The 22,843-nt window shown below is 43.7% G+C and overlaps 1 protein-coding gene across 2 annotated transcripts in view; it reads left to right on the forward strand.

The window, feature by feature from the left end:
- DOCK4 (dedicator of cytokinesis 4) overlaps positions 1-22,843 on the forward strand; it is a 259,057-nt gene that overhangs the window by 107,449 nt on the left and 128,765 nt on the right. For both annotated transcript variants that reach the window (XM_075274203.1, XM_075274204.1), the window contains exons 9-10: positions 20,971-21,052; positions 21,612-21,672. In XM_075274203.1, coding sequence (XP_075130304.1) covers positions 20,971-21,052; positions 21,612-21,672 — 143 coding nt within the window. The remainder of the gene's footprint in view (positions 1-20,970; positions 21,053-21,611; positions 21,673-22,843) is intronic.

Consider the following 22,843-nt stretch of genomic DNA (forward strand, 5'->3'; position numbering starts at 1 on the left):
CGATCCGTCACAGCTGGAGAGTAGGTCCACACATCTGTCCGCTTCACTGCGTTTAATGGAGGAGGAGGAGGAGGAGGAGGAGGAAGAAGAGTTGTCCGATGATGTGATGGTGATACAGGAGGCTTCCGGGCAACTTCGAATCGTCCCATTGTTGCAGCGCGGATGGGTAGACATGGAGGATGAGGAGGAAATGGAGATTGAACTTTCCGGTGGGGCCAGAGGAGTCATGCCAACTAACACTGTGGCAGACATGGCTGAGTTCATGTTGGGGTGCTTTACAACCGACAAGCGTATTGTCAAAATCATGGAGGACAACCAGTACTGGATCTTTGCTATCCTTGACCCCCGGTATAAAAACAACATCTCGTCTTTTATTCCGGTAGAGGGGAGGGCCAATCGCATCAATGCTTGCCACAGGCAATTGGTGCAGAATATGATGGAGATGTTTCCAGCATGTGACGTTGGCGGCAGGGAGGGCAGTTCCTCCAGTAGGCAACCAAGTTCTCACCGGTCCACACAAACGAGGGGCACACTGTCTAAGGTCTGGGACACCTTGATGGCACCCCCTCGCCAAAGTGCCGCCACGGAGGGTCCTAGTGTCACCAGGCGTGAGAAGTATAGGCGCATGTTGCGGGAATACCTTTCCGACCACAGCCCTGTCCTCTCCGACCCCTCTGCGCCCTACACGTATTGGGTGTCGAAGTTGGACCTGTGGCTTGAACTTGCCCTATATGCCTTGGAGGTGCTGTCCTGTCCTGCCGCCAGCGTCCTATCTGAGAGGGTGTTCAGTGCAGCCGGTGGCATCATCACTGACAAGCGCACCCGTCTGTCAGCTGAGAGTGCCGACCGGCTCACTTTGATAAAAATGAACCACCACTGGGTAGAGCCGTCATTTTTGTGCCCACCTGTGTAAAGCACCCCAACATGAAACTCCATGTCTGTACTCAACCTCTCCAATTCCTCCGCATCCTCATACTCATCCACCATAAGCGTTGCACAATTCTGCTAATACTAGGCTCCCTCCACCCTGATTTCCCCCAACTCTGCTGGTTAGAGGCTCCCTCCACCATGAATTTGCCCAAACTGGGCTGTTTAGAGGCTCCCTCCACCATGAATTGGTCCAAACTGGGGTGGTTAGAGGCTCCCTCCACCATGAATTGGTCCAAACTGGGGTGGTTAGAGGCTCCCTCCACCATTAATTGGTCCAAACTGGGCTGGTTAGAGGCTCCCTCCACAATTAATTGGTCCAAACTGGGCTAATTAGAGGCTCCCTCCACCATGAATTGGTCCAAACTGGGTTTTTTAGAGGCTCCCTCCACCATTAATTGGTCCAAACTGGGCTGGTTAGAGGCTCCCTCCACAATTAATTGGTCCAAACTGGGCTAATTAGAGGCTCCCTCCACCATGAATTGGTCCAAACTGGGTTTTTTAGAGGCTCCCTCCACCATGAATTTGCCCAAACTGGGCTGTTTAGAGGCTCCCTCCACCATGAATTGGTCCAAACTGGGCTGGTTAGAGGCTCCCTCCACCATGAATTTCCCAAAACTTGGCTGTTTAGAGGCTCCCTCCACCATGAATTTGCCCAAACTGGGCTGTTTAGAGGCTCCCTCCACCATTAATTGGTCCAAACTGGGCTGGTTAGAGGCTCCCTCCACCATGAATTTGCCCAAACTGGGGTGGTTAGAGGCTCCCTCCACCATTAATTGGTCCAAACTGGGCTGGTTAGAGGCTCCCTCCACCATGAATTTCCCAAAACTTGGCTGTTTAGAGGCTCCCTCCACCATTAATTGGTCCAAACTGGGCTGGTTAGAGGCTCCCTCCACCATGAATTTGCCCAAACTGGGCTGTTTAGAGGCTCCCTCCACCATTAATTGGTCCAAACTGGGCTGGTTAGAGGCTCCCTCCACCATGAATTTGCCCAAACTGGGCTGTTTAGAGGCTCCCTCCACCATGAATTGGTCCAAACTGGGGTGGTTAGAGGCTCCCTCCACCATGAATTGGTCCAAACTGGGGTGGTTAGAGGCTCCCTCCACCATTAATTGGTCCAAACTGGGCTGGTTAGAGGCTCCCTCCACAATTAATTGGTCCAAACTGGGCTAATTAGAGGCTCCCTCCACCATGAATTGGTCCAAACTGGGTTTTTTAGAGGCTCCCTCCACCATTAATTGGTCCAAACTGGGCTGGTTAGAGGCTCCCTCCACAATTAATTGGTCCAAACTGGGCTAATTAGAGGCTCCCTCCACCATGAATTGGTCCAAACTGGGTTTTTTAGAGGCTCCCTCCACCATGAATTTGCCCAAACTGGGCTGTTTAGAGGCTCCCTCCACCATGAATTGGTCCAAACTGGGCTGGTTAGAGGCTCCCTCCACCATGAATTTCCCAAAACTTGGCTGTTTAGAGGCTCCCTCCACCATTAATTGGTCCAAACTGGGCTGGTTAGAGGCTCCCTCCACCATGAATTTGCCCAAACTGGGCTGTTTAGAGGCTCCCTCCACCATGAATTTGCCCAAACTGGGCTGTTTAGAGGCTCCCTCCACCATGAATTGGTCCAAACTGGGCTGGTTAGAGGCTCCCTCCACCATGAATTTCCCAAAACTTGGCTGTTTAGAGGCTCCCTCCACCATTAATTGGTCCAAACTGGGCTGGTTAGAGGCTCCCTCCACCATGAATTTGCCCAAACTGGGCTGTTTAGAGGCTCCCTCCACCATTAATTGGTCCAAACTGGGCTGGTTAGAGGCTCCCTCCACCATGAATTTGCCCAAACTGGGCTGTTTAGAGGCTCCCTCCACCATGAATTGGTCCAAACTGGGGTGGTTAGAGGCTCCCTCCACCATGAATTGGTCCAAACTGGGGTGGTTAGAGGCTCCCTCCACCATTAATTGGTCCAAACTGGGCTGGTTAGAGGCTTCCTCCACAATTAATTGGTCCAAACTGGGCTAATTAGAGGCTCCCTCCACCATGAATTGGTCCAAACTGGGTTTTTTAGAGGCTCCCTCCACCATTAATTGGTCCAAACTGGGCTGGTTAGAGGCTCCCTTTCACAATTAATTGGTCCAAACTGGGCTAATTAGAGGCTCCCTCCACCATGAATTGGTCCAAACTGGGTTTTTTAGAGGCTCCCTCCACCATGAATTTGCCCAAACTGGGCTGTTTAGAGGCTCCCTCCACCATGAATTGGTCCAAACTGGGCTGGTTAGAGGCTCCCTCCACCATGAATTTCCCAAAACTTGGCTGTTTAGAGGCTCCCTCCACCATTAATTGGTCCAAACTGGGCTGGTTAGAGGCTCCCTCCACCATTAATTGGTCCAAACTGGGCTGGTTAGAGGCTCCCTCCACCATTAATTGGTCCAAACTGGGCTGGTTAGAGGCTCCCTCCACCATGAATTTCCCAAAACTTGGCTGTTTAGAGGCTCCCTCCACCATTAATTGGTCCAAACTGGGCTGGTTAGAGGCTCCCTCCACCATGAATTTGCCCAAACTGGGCTGTTTAGAGGCTCCCTCCACCATGAATTTGCCCAAACTGGGCTGTTTAGAGGCTCCCTCCACCATGAATTGGTCCAAACTGGGCTGGTTAGAGGCTCCCTCCACCATGAATTTCCCAAAACTTGGCTGTTTAGAGGCTCCCTCCACCATTAATTGGTCCAAACTGGGCTGGTTAGAGGCTCCCTCCACCATGAATTTGCCCAAACTGGGGTGGTTAGAGGCTCCCTCCACCATTAATTGGTCCAAACTGGGCTGGTTAGAGGCTCCCTCCACAATTAATTGGTCCAAACTGGGCTAATTAGAGGCTCCCTCCACCATGAATTGGTCCAAACTGGGTTTTTTAGAGGCTCCCTCCACCATGAATTTCCCAAAACTTGGCTGTTTAGAGGCTCCCTCCACCATGAATTGGTCCAAACTGGGCTGGTTAGAGGCTCCCTCCACCATGAATTTCCCAAAACTTGGCTGTTTAGAGGCTCCCTCCACCATTAATTGGTCCAAACTGGGCTGGTTAGAGGCTCCCTCCACCATGAATTTGCCCAAACTGGGCTGTTTAGAGGCTCCCTCCACCATGAATTGGTCCAAACTGGGCTGGTTAGAGGCTCCCTCCACCATGAATTTCCCAAAACTTGGCTGTTTAGAGGCTCCCTCCACCATTAATTGGTCCAAACTGGGCTGGTTAGAGGCTCCCTCCACCATGAATTGGTCCAAACTGGGGTGGTTAGAGGCTCCCTCCACCATTAATTGGTCCAAACTGGGCTGGTTAGAGGCTCCCTCCACCATTAATTGGTCCAAACTGGGCTGGTTAGAGGCTCCCTCCACCATTAATTGGTCCAAACTGGGCTGGTTAGAGGCTCCCTCCACCATGAATTTCCCAAAACTTGGCTGTTTAGAGGCTCCCTCCACCATTAATTGGTCCAAACTGGGCTGGTTAGAGGCTCCCTCCACCATGAATTTGCCCAAACTGGGCTGTTTAGAGGCTCCCTCCACCATGAATTTGCCCAAACTGGGCTGTTTAGAGGCTCCCTCCACCATGAATTGGTCCAAACTGGGCTGGTTAGAGGCTCCCTCCACCATGAATTTCCCAAAACTTGGCTGTTTAGAGGCTCCCTCCACCATTAATTGGTCCAAACTGGGCTGGTTAGAGGCTCCCTCCACCATGAATTTGCCCAAACTGGGGTGGTTAGAGGCTCCCTCCACCATTAATTGGTCCAAACTGGGCTGGTTAGAGGCTCCCTCCACAATTAATTGGTCCAAACTGGGCTAATTAGAGGCTCCCTCCACCATGAATTGGTCCAAACTGGGTTTTTTAGAGGCTCCCTCCACCATGAATTTCCCAAAACTTGGCTGTTTAGAGGCTCCCTCCACCATGAATTGGTCCAAACTGGGCTGGTTAGAGGCTCCCTCCACCATGAATTTCCCAAAACTTGGCTGTTTAGAGGCTCCCTCCACCATTAATTGGTCCAAACTGGGCTGGTTAGAGGCTCCCTCCACCATGAATTTGCCCAAACTGGGCTGTTTAGAGGCTCCCTCCACCATGAATTGGTCCAAACTGGGCTGGTTAGAGGCTCCCTCCACCATGAATTTCCCAAAACTTGGCTGTTTAGAGGCTCCCTCCACCATTAATTGGTCCAAACTGGGCTGGTTAGAGGCTCCCTCCACCATGAATTGGTCCAAACTGGGGTGGTTAGAGGCTCCCTCCACCATTAATTGGTCCAAACTGGGCTGGTTAGAGGCTCCCTCCACAATTAATTGGTCCAAACTGGGCTAATTAGAGGCTCCCTCCACCATGAATTGGTCCAAACTGGGTTTTTTAGAGGCTCCCTCCACCATGAATTTGCCCAAACTGGGCTGTTTAGAGGCTCCCTCCACCATGAATTGGTCCAAACTGGGCTGGTTAGAGGCTCCCTCCACCATGAATTTCCCAAAACTTGGCTGTTTAGAGGCTCCCTCCACCATTAATTGGTCCAAACTGGGCTGGTTAGAGGCTCCCTCCACCATTAATTGGTCCAAACTGGGCTGGTTAGAGGCTCCCTCCACCATGAATTTGCCCAAACTGGGCTGGTTAGAGGCTCCCTCCACCATGAATTTCCCAAAACTTGGCTGTTTAGAGGCTCCCTCCACCATTAATTGGTCCAAACTGGGCTGGTTAGAGGCTCCCTCCACCATGAATTTGCCCAAACTGGGGTGGTTAGAGGCTCCCTCCACCATTAATTGGTCCAAACTGGGCTGGTTAGAGGCTCCCTCCACAATTAATTGGTCCAAACTGGGCTAATTAGAGGCTCCCTCCACCATGAATTGGTCCAAACTGGGTTTTTTAGAGGCTCCCTCCACCATGAATTTGCCCAAACTGGGCTGTTTAGAGGCTCCCTCCACCATGAATTGGTCCAAACTGGGCTGGTTAGAGGCTCCCTCCACCATGAATTTCCCAAAACTTGGCTGTTTAGAGGCTCCCTCCACCATTAATTGGTCCAAACTGGGCTGGTTAGAGGCTCCCTCCACCATTAATTGGTCCAAACTGGGCTGGTTAGAGGCTCCCTCCACCATTAATTGGTCCAAACTGGGCTGGTTAGAGGCTCCCTCCACCATTAATTGGTCCAAACTGGGCTGTTTAGAGGCTCCCTCCACCATTAATTGGTCCAAACTGGGCTGGTTAGAGGCTCCCTCCACCATGAATTTGCCCAAACTGGGCTGTTTAGAGGCTCCCTCCACCATGAATTGGTCCAAACTGGGCTGGTTAGAGGCTCCCTCCACCATGAATTTCCCAAAACTTGGCTGTTTAGAGGCTCCCTCCACCATTAATTGGTCCAAACTGGGCTGGTTAGAGGCTCCCTCCACCATGAATTGGTCCAAACTGGGGTTTTTAGAGGCTCCCTCCACCATGAATTGGTCCAAACTGGGGTTTTTAGAGTCTCCCTCCACCATGAATTGGTCCAAACTGGGGTTTTTAGAGTCTCCCTCCACCATGAATTGGTCCAAACTGGGGTTTTTAGAGGCTCCCTCCACCATGAATTTGCCCAAACTCTGCTGGTTAGAGGCTCAATCCACCCTGATTTTCAAAACAAATGTTGGTGCCAACCTCAACTTACTACAAGGGCCAAATTCACTGCTGGTGACAAGCTCTCCTCACTGCAAGTGCCAAATACACATGTTTCAAGGTGTTTTCCTACTGTCAGAGAGGTGGTATTGAGTGTGTAAAGTGTGTAGTTGTTAGGCTGTGATGTTGGGGTAATAGAGGGTCTTTGGTGTGTTAGATGCCCCCAGACATGCTTCCCCTGCTGTCCCAGTGTCATTCCAGAGGTGTTGGCATCATTTCCTGGGGTGTCATAGTGGACTTGGTGACCCTCCAGACACGGATTTGGGTTTCCCCCTTAACGAGTATCTGTTCCCCATAGACTATAATGGGGTTCGAAACCCGTTCGAACACACGAACATTGAGCGGCTGTTCGAATCGAATTTCGAACCTCGAACATTTTAGTGTTCGCTCATCTCTAGTCACAGGTGATGATTTGAGTGATGTCCCGTTTCCTTTCCTGAGGCCGCCTAAGTGTCCGATGCTGCTGGACCGGACAGAGGCACCGAGGACCGCTGACTGTTGTTTTTTTTTTTTTGTTGTTGTTGTTGTTGTTTTTCACCTTCCACCTTGTTGAATATTGTATATCCTCGACAAACCTCTTTAAATTCTCTCTGTGTCAATAAGAAGAAAACTATCTTATAGGCCATTTGGGGTAAGAATAAAGATATATTCACTAAGAGGCCATAAGGTGGCTCAGCCCACTGCTTGAGCTATCAGGCCCCTAGCGCTGGAATTTTCCTCTGTCTGTGGAATTGGTCCTTGGTACAGTGGTTTTGGAATAGGGTGATCTCTTTCTCAGCTGCCCCCTTGATCACCTATACCCTGAGGATTCCATGATGGGTGATATTTGGATATGTTGATCCAGATATGCAGAGATGCTTCAAAGGGGGTGGGAAACTGCTTACAGTGGTCACAGCTGCAGGCTATGAAATGATTTTCCAGCAGTAATTGAACCCTGAGCCACCATCTTTTAAGCTTTTCTTAGTGACTCTGTTTTATGTTTTGAGAAAAGACTAGGTTGAAGCCTCTCTGCAGAAAGACTGTAGTAGAGGTTTTCTTTCACATGTGGGATTGTTTCATAGAAATATTACCAGTCTGTATTCATCATTCATTATGGACTAGACAATGCTTTGTACTACCTAGTACCAAGAACCACTATTAGCTAGTGACACCCCATTGGTGGTGTGATGCGCCACCGCTGCCACGAAGCACTGGGGAGCGCTACACTGCTTTCAGATCCTTTTCCTAACATCTTATTATGTCATGGTCTGATTGATGAAGATTATTAGTTTTGTGGCTGTGTTTGTTGTCTTCATTTGTTGACTCTTCCACTAGGATTGTGCTGTGTGTTAGTTCAACCCTTACATAGGGTTGATGCAGATTCTCCTTGGCACTCTCTCTTTTTGCTATATTGATGTTCCGGATGATGTAATACTGTGTATTTTTCATCTAGCGATGTATCATGATGTACAGATTACCTTGCTTCTCGCACATACTATATTGCATGTTGTCTGTTATGTTTGTTATAAACTTTAAGAAATCCAGTTAAAAATTAAATAAAAATAAAAAAAGTTTAAAGAAAATACATAAAAATACATAAGAAGATGTTCTCTAATAAAAATAAACAACCCACCCAAAAATATATACGTTAGAGGAGGTTTCCTAACATGTCAGTCACTTGCTTGAAATAAGTGTATCCAAAATGGTTAACATTTCTAAACATCTCTAAATATGGAACTTTTTAATTGGTTTTAGGCCAGGACTTTGCAAACACAAAGTTTCTTGCATAATACATTGAAAATGTAAAATATCAAAGCTTTGAATATTCTACACATGAAAGGGAAAAGTTGCCCAGATTCTGCAAGCCAAAATGCCTCTCTGTATTTTCATTTCTTTTCTCTTGATAATTCCCAGTTATTAATTTTTGACAAGGTGATCATGTTCAGTAGGTTTGGATATCTTATTTTATATACAGTACTTTTCTGTTTTATTTTTGTCTAGTAGGAAGGGAAACAAACTTATGATATACTTGTATGCTGTCTATTCAGCGCATCGACTCATTGTATGTGTACACAGTATATACGGCTGTTTAAAGGGATCCTATCATACAAACACATTTTTTTCTTAGCAACACGTCAGAATAGCCTTAAGAAAGGCTATTCGTCTCCTACCTTTTGTTGTCTTCTCTGTGCCGCCATTCCGTAGGAATCCCCGTTCTTGTCGGTATGCAAATGAGTTCTCTCACAGCACTGGGGGAGGGCCCCAGGACTCAAACAGCACTGGGGGCGTCCCCAATGCTGCCAGAGAACACAGTATTGTAAGCAGCCATTTTCTCGTGGCCTGTGGGCATGCGCAGTCTGCTCTGCCTGAGGCCTAGAAGTCTGAGACCTGCGCCAGAAGAAGAGGATGAAGAGGGAGGCAGTGCTGGAGAGAGTTCTCTCGCAGCGTTGGGGACACCCCCAGTGCTGCGAGAAAACTAATTTGCATACCGACAACAACCGGGATTCCTATGGAACGGTGGCACGGAGAAGACAATGAAAGGTAGGAGACGAATAGCCTTTCTTAAGGCTATTCTGATGTGTTACTAAGAAAAAAATGTGTTTGTATAATAGGATCCGTTTAAGTAAGGTCATGTAGGCTATTATAGTTGTGAATTATTTGAATGAGACTGTAACCCAGTAGGACCTCATTGTGATAGGGATCTGTCCTATACCATTGGAATTTGTCATATGATTGTTCAGCATGGCAATATAACTCCCGTTATAAACTGAAGCCACTCTGTAGATATGAACAGAGCCTAAAATATTTCATTATTGAGTCTTTTAGCCTCACATTAGGCTTTTAGCTTCCAAGGACAAAATGGTTCTTGCAGATCAGCAACTTTTTCTAGAGCTTTGTATTTCTAAATACTGATTGTTTCTTAATTCCATTTTAATTCTTTTATGTGATAATATTTAATTGCTTTGCGGCATACTCCATAATTATATATTGTGCAAGTGTTACATGTTGAAGGTTAGGCTTTCTGGATGCCCTGAAACCCAAGCAACTTTAAATTGAAGATTATAAATATTAAAAGTCAACTGCATGCGGCCCACTGATGTAAAGAAACAAAAAAATATCAACGTTTGGGATGACTGCTGTTTTAATTGGCATCTTTATCCTATTTTCACTTGTTTATTGATGCTGTCAGTGCGTGTGGAGGAAGCTTTGTAGCTTAAAATGGCTTCTTAGGAGAAAAAAGGCGCTCCACTGTGAAGGTTTAATCATTGCTTGTGATCAGCTGCCTCCTCAGATTGAGAGGTTTCCTTGAATTTAATCACAAACTCCCAATTAAAAGGCCTAGGCGAATGTAGCTCATTGTGTATAGACTTATCAACATGTTCTGTGCTTGTTGGGAGAAATATCTACACAAGTTGTACTTTCTTTTTTTTTATTCATTTATTTTTTTTAATTGCCGTTCAGTAGAATTCCTACTTTACCAGATAAACAAACTTGTAGGGACTGCTCATCTGGACTGCGCCCCAGTATGCCCTGACTACATGTCATTGGAAGTATTCTTGGAATGATTCTCTGCTGCTTCAATCAGCACTTAACGTTGTAGACAAAGTTTATGGAAATAATTAACTTCATTCCAGTAGCAGTCAAGTCACAAAGTCAAGACCATGTTGACATTTCTATTGTTTGTATTAAAGTTATCAGAGAACACTCTTTGGAAGCAGCAGAAGTTTTCCTTTTATTCAATACTCTACACTAAATGAAATTTTCCTTTTTTGGTGAGCTTTTATGTTTTCCACTAATTTAGTAAACCATGTTTTCAATAAAAAAATCTTCTTTTAGGCAACGTGATGGCTCGGTGGTTAGCGCTGCTGCCTTGAAACCCTGGGGTTCTGGTTTCAAGGTGGTATCTTCATCCTTTGCTTGCAAATATTTCTTGTGGGTACTCTAGTTTCAGAAACATATTAAGTCTGAAGCATAGTAAGTTCGCTCACAGCACGCACCCATACAAATGAATGGAAGCGGGGGATTAAGCGACCGGCCGCCGGCAAAGCGTACGTGCCAGGTGCTTCCATCCATTTCTATGGGAGCATGCTGTTCGGATCGGCTGATCCGAACAGTGTTCGCTCATCTCTAAGTAACAATTCTTAATTTGGAATGTAGTTGTTCAGGGACAAGGGCGAGTATGCAGAGACATTATTCACTCACAAAGAGCCCCAACATCAAATAAAATAGTAATAGATAACTTGTAGAAATCCACTTTAGGCTTAGAAGGTCATCAATTCCCAAATTCTCACATAACAATACTACTAATGCTATTGGAGGATTAGATTGGAGATTGGAGCTCCTAAAATAACTAGGGAGTTTTAACTTTGCTATCATTACATTTGAAGAAATGCATTTTCAGTTTAATACAGTATTAATTGTAATATTGGTAATGATTGCCAATAAGTGCCCAATATAGGCTAGGTTCACTAGCATGGAAAGAGAGTAATGCCAGTGCTGTTTAGAAACATACATAATATCTTTATTGTTGTAAAACTTTCCAATATACAAACTACAACTGAATCTTTTTCAGCTCCGTTAAGAAGTTGTCTGGGAGTTTTAATCAATGACGTATTTTTAATACCTGTCATTTATATACGATCATTGAGGTTTAACCAAAGACTCCAAACAGTCAAAAGAACAAAGGTGCCATTGCACTGCTGGAAAAACACATTCCATTATTGTTTATCCAGACACAGTGTCAAGCACAGAGGTGTGTCTGTGCGGGGTACTGCAGCTTAGTCCTTTTCAAAACTAAAATAAAGTTGACAATGATATTAATAGGCTATGAATATGGAATGAATGGAACGCTTGTGTGACTAAGTAATGGATTTTCATATATGCAGTGTCTCTATATGGTTTAAAGTGGTTATTCTCCCCCATGTATCCATATTGTTTTGCAAAGGTACCGTTTTGCCTTCTCCCTCTCCCTCTTTCAACTCGATTCTTGTCTCCCCCCTTCTTGTTTGATATATTTGTTTGTCTTCTCCTGCCTTTCCTTGTCCATTTTTGCCTTCTCTCATAATACGTACGGGATGACCTCGACACAAGTCTCTTACTTGAGATGGGGGTGTGGTATAGCACAATCCCATCAAGTGTCACATTCGTTGTTTGCTTTTGGTCCTTCTGCCCTACTGATCTTGTCACCTGAGACATGATGTAAGGTATTACTTTGCTAGCATTTTGTTCTTTTTGTTTATGCCTTATTGTGTAGGTATAAGTCTGCCTTTAATTGTATGTTGGCTTTGTTACATTCATATTTGTTTTACTTTAATACAAAAACTTAATAAACAATGATTAACCCCTTAGTGACCAGCCTGTTTTGGACCCTAATGACCAAGCCAAATTTTGGAAATTTGCCCTGTATGACTTTATCAGTGAATAATTCTGTAACAGTATATTGCATCCAAGCGATTCCGATATTGTTTTTTTGTGACATGTTGTACTTTACTGAGAAGGTAAAATTAGACTGATATAGCTTGTGTAAATTTATTTAAAAAACTCGCAAATGCTGAAAATGTAAAAATTTTTTAAATGTTTTCCATTTTCAGCTGCGATATCTCACATATGCACAATAATACAGGGCAATAAAGTTAGTAGTTATATACTTCTAAATGTTCCTTTTGTGTTTCAAGCATATTTGAAATAAGTTTAGCATATATGAGTAACTTAGACAATTTACAAGTTTATCAAGTTTATAAGGAAATTTTGAGTATGTGATTTTTTTTTTCCTGTACCAAAGAAAGGAATAGGTGGCATAATGACAGACCCTCCCATTAAATGACCCAATTTGGAAAACTAGACCCCTTCAGGTATTCTTTGAGGGGAACAGTGAGCATTTTGATCAAACAAATATTGTTTTGCAAGAATTATTACAAATGATGAAAAAAGATACATTTTCATTTTCTTCAAATATGTGTCATTTTAAAGCTAGTTTTTTTTGCACACAACACATCAAAAAGAAGAAACACACCCCAAAATATATCACCCCACTTCTCCTGTGTTAAAAAATGTACACTTTGTGGCCTTAGTCCTATGTACGCATATACGGTAGGGCCCAAGAGGTAGGGAGGGCCAATTGGATTTCAAAACACAAATTTTGCTTGCAGATATTTTAGGCCCTTTGCACATTTGAACAAGATTTGAGTTACCAAAGCAATTGAAACCCCCCATAAATGACACCATTTTATAAACTACACCCCTTAAGGTATTCATTGAGGGGTATAGTGAGTACTTTGACCCCATAAGTTTTGAGAAAATTTGCATCAAACAAGAAATGTAATTAATCCTATGTACGGACACACAGTAGGGCCCAAAAAGAAGGGAGCACCAACTGTATATCAAGACACAATTTTTTCTTCTAAATGTTTCAGGCCCATTGCGCATTCAAACAATGTTTGAGTTACCAAAACATTTGAAAACCCCAATAAATGACACCATTTTATAAACTAGACCCCTTGAGGTATTCATTGAGGGGTATAGTGAGCATTTTGACCCCATAGGTTTTAAAAGAATTTGTGTCAAACAAAAAATTCACATATTATTATTATTATTTTTTTTTTTACTGAAGAGTCATTTTAAAGGCAGTTTTTTTGCACACAGGGCAAGAAAATGAAGAAAAACACCTCAAAATAGATGACCCCATATCTCCAGTGTTCAAAAATGTACACTTTGTGGCCTTAATCCTATGTACGGACGCACGGTAGGGCCCAAAAAGATGGGAGCACCAACTGGATTTCAAGACACAAATTTTGCTTGCAGATATTTTAGGCCCATTGCACATTCAAACAAGATTTGAGTTACCAAAACAATTGAAAACCCCTATAAATGACCCCATTTTATAAACTAGACCCCTTAAGATATTCATTGAGGGGTATAGTGAGTATTTTGACCCTGTAGCCGTTTCACAGATTTTACTAACCTTGGAATGTGTAGGTTAAAAATTACTAAAATGTCCCTTTATCCCCAAAGTTTCATTTTTACAATGGGTCAAAAGAGAAAAAGCCCCCCACAGTTTGTTACACAATTTCTCCTGAACACAGCAATACCCCATATGTGGTCAAAATCTGCTGTATGGATACATGGTGGGGCTCAGAATGGAAAGAGCGCTATTTGGGTTTTGGAGGGTGGATTTTGCTGGAATAGTTTTCAGGTGCCATGTCGCATTTGCTGAGCCCCTAAAGTATCAATACAATTGAAATCCCTCAAATGTGACCCCATTTTAAAAACTACACCCATTAAAGAATGTATCAAGGCGTATTATCATTTTGAGCCTAAAAATGCTTCCCAAAAATTAATGTACAAAATGAAAATTTTAATTTTTAATGCCATTTCAGTGCCCAATATGTTGCACCCACTTTGTGTTGTCAGAGACCTGCACTCCTAAAATTATTAAGGGGCCATCCTGAGGGGTAAAAAAATTATATATGTGGGTGTAAACTGCTGCTTGGGCACACAGCAGGGCTCAGAAGGGAAGGAGCACTGCGCTTTTTAGCTTTTTGGGTACAGAGTTAGAGGGACTTTCTGGGTGCCATGATGTTTTGGCAGAGCCCTGGAGGTGACAGAAAACTGGAATTCCCCGAGAAGTGACCCCATTTTGTAAGGGCAATTTTAGGGTCTCTGCAAATGTGACATGGTGTCCAAACATCGATAATCCAAATTTGCACTCCAAAAGCACATATCACTCCTTCACATCTGCTGTGTACGCAAATGGGGGTGTATGCCCACATGTATGACACTGGTGTACCCCGGATAACGGACTTAAAGGGGTATTCCCACGTCACATACTCACCAGTCTTCGTTGCTGTAAATACTTCTTTCTTCCGGCTTTGTTGCGTCATTGGTGGGCGGGGTTACATATGCAAAGCCAGCGGCTAGAAGTCGTCGCTTCTATGCCGCTGGCCCTGTGTGCATGCTCATAGACCAGTCTAGCCTTCACAATGCGAATACAGACCCGGCATCCGCCTCTCTCTATTACAGCGGATGCCGGGTCTGTATTTGCATTGTGAAGGCTAGACTGGTCTCGCCATCTATGAGCGAGCACGCAGGGCCAGCGGCATCTCGCCGCTGGCTTTGCATATGTGAATACAGACCCGGCATCCGCTGTAATAGAGAGGCAGATGCCGGGGAGTGTAGACGCCAGCACAGATGTCTGCAACATCGCTATGCTCCTGCCCTGCATGAAGCCAGCAGCGGCAGGAGCGATGCTGTTATTCCGCTCCTCCGCCCCACCCCCGGAATGGCAGCATCGCTCCTGCAGCTGCTGGCTTCATGCAGGGCAGGAGCATAGCGATGTTGCAGGCATCTGTGCTGGCATCTACACTCCCCAACATCCGCCTCTCTATTACAGCGGATGCCGGGTCTGTATTGGCGGCCCCTTCCCCCCAAAGGGTAAACTACCCCCCCTCCAGGCTCGCTCCCATGCACTTAGCCCCTCCTCTCTCCCCCCTCAGAGTAGCCAAGTCAAGGGATGTGTCAAAAAAAAAAAAATGAATAAAGTAAGATAGTGGACAAACAAAGCAGTTTTTCTGAAGCAGTGTATTTAGGAAAAGTCTTACATTCACATTAACAAGCAGTATAGATAGGATCCTTGTGACGGGACAACCCCTTTAATGCCATATGTGGGTAGAATCGGCTGTTTGGGCATAGTCGGGCACAGACGGGAAGGAGCACTATTTTGGTTTTTGGAACACAGTTTGGTTTTTGGACGTCACTTTTGCAAAGACATGTAACACCATTTTGGACAACAGTCCACTGATGGGATTTATCAAGTGGCGTCACAAGCTGTAATAGTTATTTGAAGATTCCAATAGGCTTGGACTTGAATGGCTTGAACAGAATACCGAACGCATTAAAAAATGGTTAGCAAAGACACTGGTCCGTGGGTTTTCCACGTGGTGTCCGTACGAATCATGCGGAGAGAAAAGTGCTGCTCGACTTTCCTGGGTCCCCTTCCTTAGGTCACTGATTGGCTTAGGCGGCAATGTGAATGCTTATGCTAATCAGTGGAAGGGATGCGGGACACACAGCTGGCACAGACTTCCAGGAAAAGAAGACAGTCGAGCAGGCAGATGAATTTTCATCTCTCGACTATGCCTTCTAATATGAGGCCAAGGGGATATAAGGGGAGAGTGGATAACGGAGGGGTACAAAGAGAGTGAGTGCAGGCAGATGAATCATAGGGAATGTAGTTTGTCCACAGATTCACTGCATGTAAATAACAGTGATAAAAGGAGTGTCAAGTAATGGCTCCCTAAGGGATGCATAGTTATTAATAAGTAGACAGCGTAAAGTTAGAAACGTAGTCTGAAACTCTGCCAGATTTCTCACAGTGTCTGAGGCTGAATAATAAAACTGTCACAACTTTAGACTGTCTAGTTAAAGTTTATTCCACCTATTAGTTGGTTTTTCCAGCTAAGCCAAACCCCTTTTGCTGCTAGTCGGAAAAATTATTGAAAACTTAAAGGGGCTCTATCATTGGGAAAAGTCATTTTTAACTAATCACATCCTTGCATAGCCTTTAAACAGGCTATTTCACACCTACCTTTTGTATGTTAATTCCCTCAGTCTTTGAATGAGCCCTTTTTTATTCAAATGCTAATTAGTGATCATCGGAAGTGTCAGCGAGAACAATCTGCTGAAAGCAGGGAGATGAGTTATCATCAGCAGCAACAGGCTGTGCTGTACATATAGCGCGAGAGTGCTCGCTGAGACTTCCGGTGCTCATTGCTGGCTAATATGCTAATAATATAATGTCAAAAGTTGCTTTGTGAAACCAAGAAATGTCTTTTATAAGGAAGCAAATGGGTTAACTGCAATTCAGAGCAAAGGCTCGATTTGTTACTATAGGAGAATCTTTAGTGCTAAAATCCCCTGTTGACCTGCTTAGATTAATCTCTCCAATGTTAGTTATTTTTCAATCCCTTTTCTTAAGATAGCTAAAATTCTGAAGCATTTTATGGAGACATGTGCTGCCTCCAGTTGCAAAAGCAATGTGGTGCTCCAAAAAGAGCTTATAACATGGAATCGTAGTGTGTCCTATGTTGGATGTGTGTCTTATTAGTAAACAATTCGTTCCTCATGATAAAGCATTGCTTAGTGTTTTTAATTTTAACATAATTTTGTAAAATGTATTTTTTGGTAATTGGTTGTTTGCTCTTTGGCTTATCTGGACATTGATAAGATTACCGTACCAAAGGGTCTGTATGATACTGTAGAATCTGTTGAATCTGGTACTTCTAAATGATAGCACCAGTAAAAATCTTTACAGTTTTCTGATATAGGTCAAAGCATAAATATTAATATGCCATCAATATTAATATGTCAATTATATTTTTCCAACAGTATACTACTGCTACATAAAAAGTGTATTCCTCCTTCTTTTCTTAAACCAAAAAATTACATATATGTAGACTCCTCATTCAGTTCGAATTGTGACATTCTTAGGCTGCATTCACACGGAGTAAACGCTGGCGTTTTTTGTGTGTTTTTTGCACATAGCGCCGCGTTTACGCCGCGTAGCGTCGCGTTAACGCCGCGTATACGCCGCGTTAACGCCGCGCTATTTAACGGTGGCGTTGCCCGGCGTTAACGCGGCGTATACGCGGCGTTAACGCGACGCTACGCGGCGTAAACGCGGCGCTATGTGCAAAAAACACACAAAAAACGCCAGCGTTTACTCCGTGTGAATGCAGCCTTAGGCTTTTGACCTCTAGCTGTTTTTAAAGGGATCCTATCACTCAGACATGATTTTTTCTAAGTACGACGTCGGAATAGCCTTAAGAAAGGCTATTCTTCTCCTACCTTTCGTCGGCTTCTCTGCGCCGCTGAATACTGTGCAAGCGGCCATTTTCCCGTGGTCTGTGGGCATACGCAGTCTGCTCTGCCTAAGGCCCAAGGCTTAGAAGTTACAAGCCACCGCTGGAAGAAGACGCTGAAGAGGACGCTGCTGACTAGATGGAGGCGGCGCTGGAGTGAGTTCTCTCACAGCATTGGGGATGGCCCCAGTGCTGTCTGAGCGCTGGGGCCTGCCCCCAGTGCTGCGAGACAGCTAATTTGCATACCGAGAAAAAACGGGATTGTAGGTGAACGGCGGTGCGGAGAAACCGCCGAAAGGTAGGAGAGGAATAGCCTTTCTTAAGGCTATTCCAACGTTGTACTTAGAAAAAATCATGTCTGAGTGATAGGATCCCTTTCATAATGTACCTGCCACTTATACGTTAAATAAGGATTTGAAAAAAAAGAAAAAAAGTACATTGGAACTTCTTTGAGATGATGATCAATTGCTTTAAAAAGTTGTTTTACAATAATAATAACTTTATTTATATAGTGCCAACATATTGCGTAGCACTTTACAAATCAGAGGACACATGAACAGACAATATGAGAAGTTACAATGTGACAAAGAGATGAACATATCAAACATTAGGAGTGGGGGCCCTGCTCATAAGAGCTTACATTCTATGAGGAGATAGGGGGATACAAGGGGACAGAGGGCTTGTATGCTACAATGGTCCATCCATATTTTAACAGAAAAGGCTGTGTAACTGAAGCTGTATGAACCCGCCACCAGCCACTATCTGAATAAACAGATTTCTAAGTGCATGGAGTGCAGTGTAACTTCTAGATGGACAGGATCTGAGGAACAGAGGAGGAAGGATAAAAAAAGAGTTATTGTTCTACACATCTGCAAGGGAGTGGTCTGCTCCAAAAAGATGTGTAGTATGGAAAATGAAAAATCATCACAGAAAATGTAATATAAAAAAACAAAAAACTTGATAGTCTTCAGTAGTTGATACCTTTTTTAATGGGTAACTAGTAGAGATGAGTGAACAGCGTTCGATCGGATATCAGGCTGTTCGAGATGTTCGATTCCAGTCGAACACCAGGTGGCAAACTCACTAAAAATTCAATTCCCCTCCCACCTTCCCTGGCACTTTTTTTTGCACCAATAACTGCGCAGGGGAAGTAGGACAGGAACTACCACAACAGAAGCATCGGAAAAAAAAAATCGGAAAAAGTAATTGTCTGGCTAATTCAGGTGACCTCTAATTTATACGAACAGTGGATTTAATATCCGGTTCATATGAGACTGTGAACTAGGTGACTGTGAGACAGGGATAGATGTACAGGTGGGGTTAGCTAGGGATTACCTTTATTTAGGTGAAAATGTCACTCACCCAGCTCTTTGGGGCTCTATCTGGTCGGGATCCCTGTCAGTTTGCGATATGTGTGAGCTGACTTTTTCCCTTTAGAAATGCATTGACCAGCGTTAATTGGCCGAATGCCATACAGAGTACAGCATTCGGCCAATCAACGCTGGTTCTGCCGGAGGCTCGTCTGTGAGGAGGCAGAGTCTAAGACTGGACTAGAATGGAGACTGCTGTGGACCGATCTTAGACTCCGCCTCCTCCGGCAGAACCAGCGTTGATTGGCCGAATGCTGTACTCTGTATGGCATTTGGCCAATCAATGCTGGTCAATGCATTCCTATGCCGAGATGTAGCAATGCTGGCCGTGTGCTCAGCTCAGATACACCAGAGATGCAGCCGAGCTGAGCTCACGGCCAGTTCTGCTACAACGGAGATGAAGCAGTGCTGGCTGTGCGCTCCGTTCGGCTACTCCGGAGATGTAGCAGAGCTGAGTGTGTGCTGAACCCTGTTGCACACTCAGCTCTGCTGAGATGCAGCAGAGATGAGTGTGCAGCAGGGTTCAGCACATCTCTGATGCAGCAGAGCTGAGTGTACAGCAGTGTTCAGCGCACACTCAGCTCTGCTACATCTTTGATGCAGCAGAGATGAGTGTGCAGCAGGGTTCAGCGCATCTCTGATGCAGCAGAGCTGAGTGTGCAGCAGGGTTCAGCACACACTCAGCTCTGCTACATCTCTGATGCAGCAGACTTAGTGTGCGGTAGGGTTCAGCACATCTCTGATGCAGCAGAGCTGAGTGTGCAGCAGGGTTCACATCTCCGGTGTAGCAGTGCTGGCCGTGCGCTCAGCTCGGCTGCATCTCCGGTGTAGCCAAGCTGGGCGCACGGCCAGCACTGCTACATCTCGGCATAGGAATGCATTGACCAGCATTGATTGGCCAAATGCCGTAAAGAGTACAGCATTCGGCCAATCAACGCTGGTTCTGCTGGAGGCTCATCTGTGAGGAGGCGGAGTCTAAGATCGGACCAGAATGGAGACTGCTGTGGACCGATCTTAGACTCTGCCTCCTCCGGCAGAACCAGCGTTGATTGGCCGAATGCTGTACTCTGTATGGCATTCGGCCAATCAACGCTGGTCAATGCATTCCTATGGAAAAAGTCAGCTCATGCATATCACAAGCTGACAGGGATCCCGACGTAATACAGTGAATTGGGCTTGTTAGATGCCCCCTGGCATGCTTCCCCTGCTGTCCCAGTTGCATACCAGGGTGTTGGCATCATTTCCTGGGGTGTCATAGTGGACTTGGTGTCCCTCCTGAGTCGAATAGTGATTTCCCCCTTAATGAGTATTTTTTCCCCATAGACTATAATGGTTTTCGATATTCGATCGAACAGTCGAGTATTGAGCGGCTACTCGAATCGAATTTCGAACTTCGAACATTTCACTGATCGCTCATCTCTACTAACTAATAATGATGACAGATTACAAGTTTTTGAGGCTCTCGGCCTCTTCCTCAGGTATATTTAAAAAGAATTTCTGAAGGATGCATGTTTATGTAAAAAGAGACACTTACATAAATATGCATCCTTCAGAAATTGTTTTTAAATATACCTGTGGAAGACTCCGAGAGCCGCAAAAGCTTGTAATCTGTCATGATTATTAGGTAGCCATTAAAAAAGGTATCAACTACTCAAGACTCTCAAGTTTTTTGTTATATACAAATATAATACCCACTGGCTAACACGGTACAAATATATATGTTTTCCCTACACAGGAAATGTAGTGTAAGTAAGGAGGTAGTCTTCCCAATAAGGTGTTTTTTTGCAGAGGGTTCGCTGTATCTATATTTTGTGGCACCTACTTGCCAAAGCCCTAAAGGAAACTGGATCAGTTAATTTCCTGAAATTCTGGATACCTGAAGGAAAAATGAAGTTACTGCATCTTATTCAGTTACTTTCTTTTGGTCTATTTACCTCAGATAATCTTTCAAGCTGTAGGAAAGATCCACACTGACAGTTTCAGCAATTACCATTGCAAAGCTGACGTTTTGTCAGGTTTGTAACACACATTGAATATTTAATAATTGTTAAGTCCTGACAGACTACTTTTTTTCTTTCTGTGTTTGGATGGGATGGAGGTTTAAATGTGTGTTTAAAAATGAGAGCTCAGAATATGAATTGCTCACTTGCTTTTTTTTTCTGTTTTTTTTTTTTCCTCCACATTTCAGTGAGCGGTTCTTCGTAAGGTTAAATAGAAATGGACTGCCAAAATCTCCGGAGAAGACCGAAAGATATAGTTCTGTTTTTGTTGTAAGTATTCGAAATCTGTGATATTATTTGTTCTCTGTTTTGGAATGGTACTGAAGCCATAACTTCACATATATTATGGTTTATCAAAATATCTATTGGAACTTTGTGCTAGAATCCATATATTCCGTTATTGGATAGAATATATGATTATGCTCATGGGCAATCCCTTTAAATATCCCTTTTGTTATATGATTATACTTAGCGGACCACAATAATAGGACAACAATGGCATATTACTAGGATTTGCCTTCAATTCATGATGAATTGGGGTCCAACTTTTTTTATTTTCAACTTTTTAGCTTTTGTATTTTTTCTTTTTTTAAGTTTGTAACCTATCCTAAATCGTAAAAAAAAAAATACCATTGCTTTTGTAAAGGGATAATATATATCTTGAGAGAAATCATTTGACCTGGTTTAGTTGCTGTTATTATTTTATTTGCTGTATTAATAAATGCATTGCAGAAGTCATCTTTTGAGGTTGTGGAATTATTTGTAGAATAAAATGTCCAAGCCCAATGTGTTACTGTTGTTTCAGTTTACAATATGCCTTTAATTCTAGGATTTGAGCTCAAGTGACCTTCGGAAAGATATTTTCATCACTGTACACATAATCAGAATTGGTAAGAAATTTCAGTCTTTCCGCACTTTGCTGCTAAGGCTTCTATTTTACTGTTAAAATATTGTGACAGATTACATATCAATTTTAGAGCTTTTCTAGTTTTCTAAGAATAAACTATCTGAAATTGCTCACCTGAAAAGCGTGTTTTGACCCCTGGTGCTATGAAATGCACAAAATCTGCCTTAAATTTGTTTTTCTTTTTAGCAAGGCAGTAGTTTGTGTGAATTGTGGAAAGGGCATAGCCATTAATGTAGGGCACATTTATAGCTCTGATGATAGGCAGCCAATGCAAACTGAATCCAAAGGAGCACACTGTTCTAGAGATTATTGTGGAACCACCAACACCTCCATCCCCATTCACAATTTCTCCTCATAATAATAATAATAATAATAATAATAATAATAATAATAAATTTTATTTATATAGCGCCAACATATTCCGCAGCACTGTACAATTTGTAGAATAGAAATGGTAAAGCTGATCTGTTAGATTAATATACTGTCCTTTGTAAACATAGCAAAATACACAGTTACACAGTAAATTAGTAGATGAGGTTGAATGAATACACAAGTCCATCAAATCCAACATATAACCTTAAAGTGTTGATCCAGAAAAAGCCAAAAAAAAAAAAAAAAAATCCATTAGTCCCATGCCAAATAACCCATGTCAAAGGGGAAAAAAAATCCTATCTGTCTCCGAAACCAGCCATTGGTATTAAAACCCATAACCTGTAATATTTTTCCATTCAAGAAATGCAGCTAGGCTCTTTTTAAGCTTGTGCAATAAGTTCACCATCACAACACCCTGCAGCAACGCGTTCTATAGTTTCACTACTCTTACAGTAAAGAATCTCCATTCTGGTGTAATTTTCTTTCCTATAGGCATAGATGATGTCCCCTTCTCACTATCACAGGCCTAGGTGTAAAAAGACTATTAGAAAGGTCTTTATACTGTCCCTTCATATATCTATACATTGTGATAAGATTTACTCATAGCTATCTTTTTCTAAATTGAATAGCCTCAAGTCTTTTAATTTGTCTCTGTACTCCTATCCACTCACTCTTGGTTACCCTTCTCTGGACTCTGTCTAGTTCAATTATGTTCTTGTCTACTGGGACCCAAAATTGCACACAATAGTCTGTGTGGCTGTACTAATGATTTGTGTAGAGAC

The sequence above is a fragment of the Leptodactylus fuscus genome, chromosome 5 (genome assembly GCF_031893055.1).
Source record: "Leptodactylus fuscus isolate aLepFus1 chromosome 5, aLepFus1.hap2, whole genome shotgun sequence".
NCBI lineage: Eukaryota > Metazoa > Chordata > Amphibia > Anura > Leptodactylidae > Leptodactylus > Leptodactylus fuscus.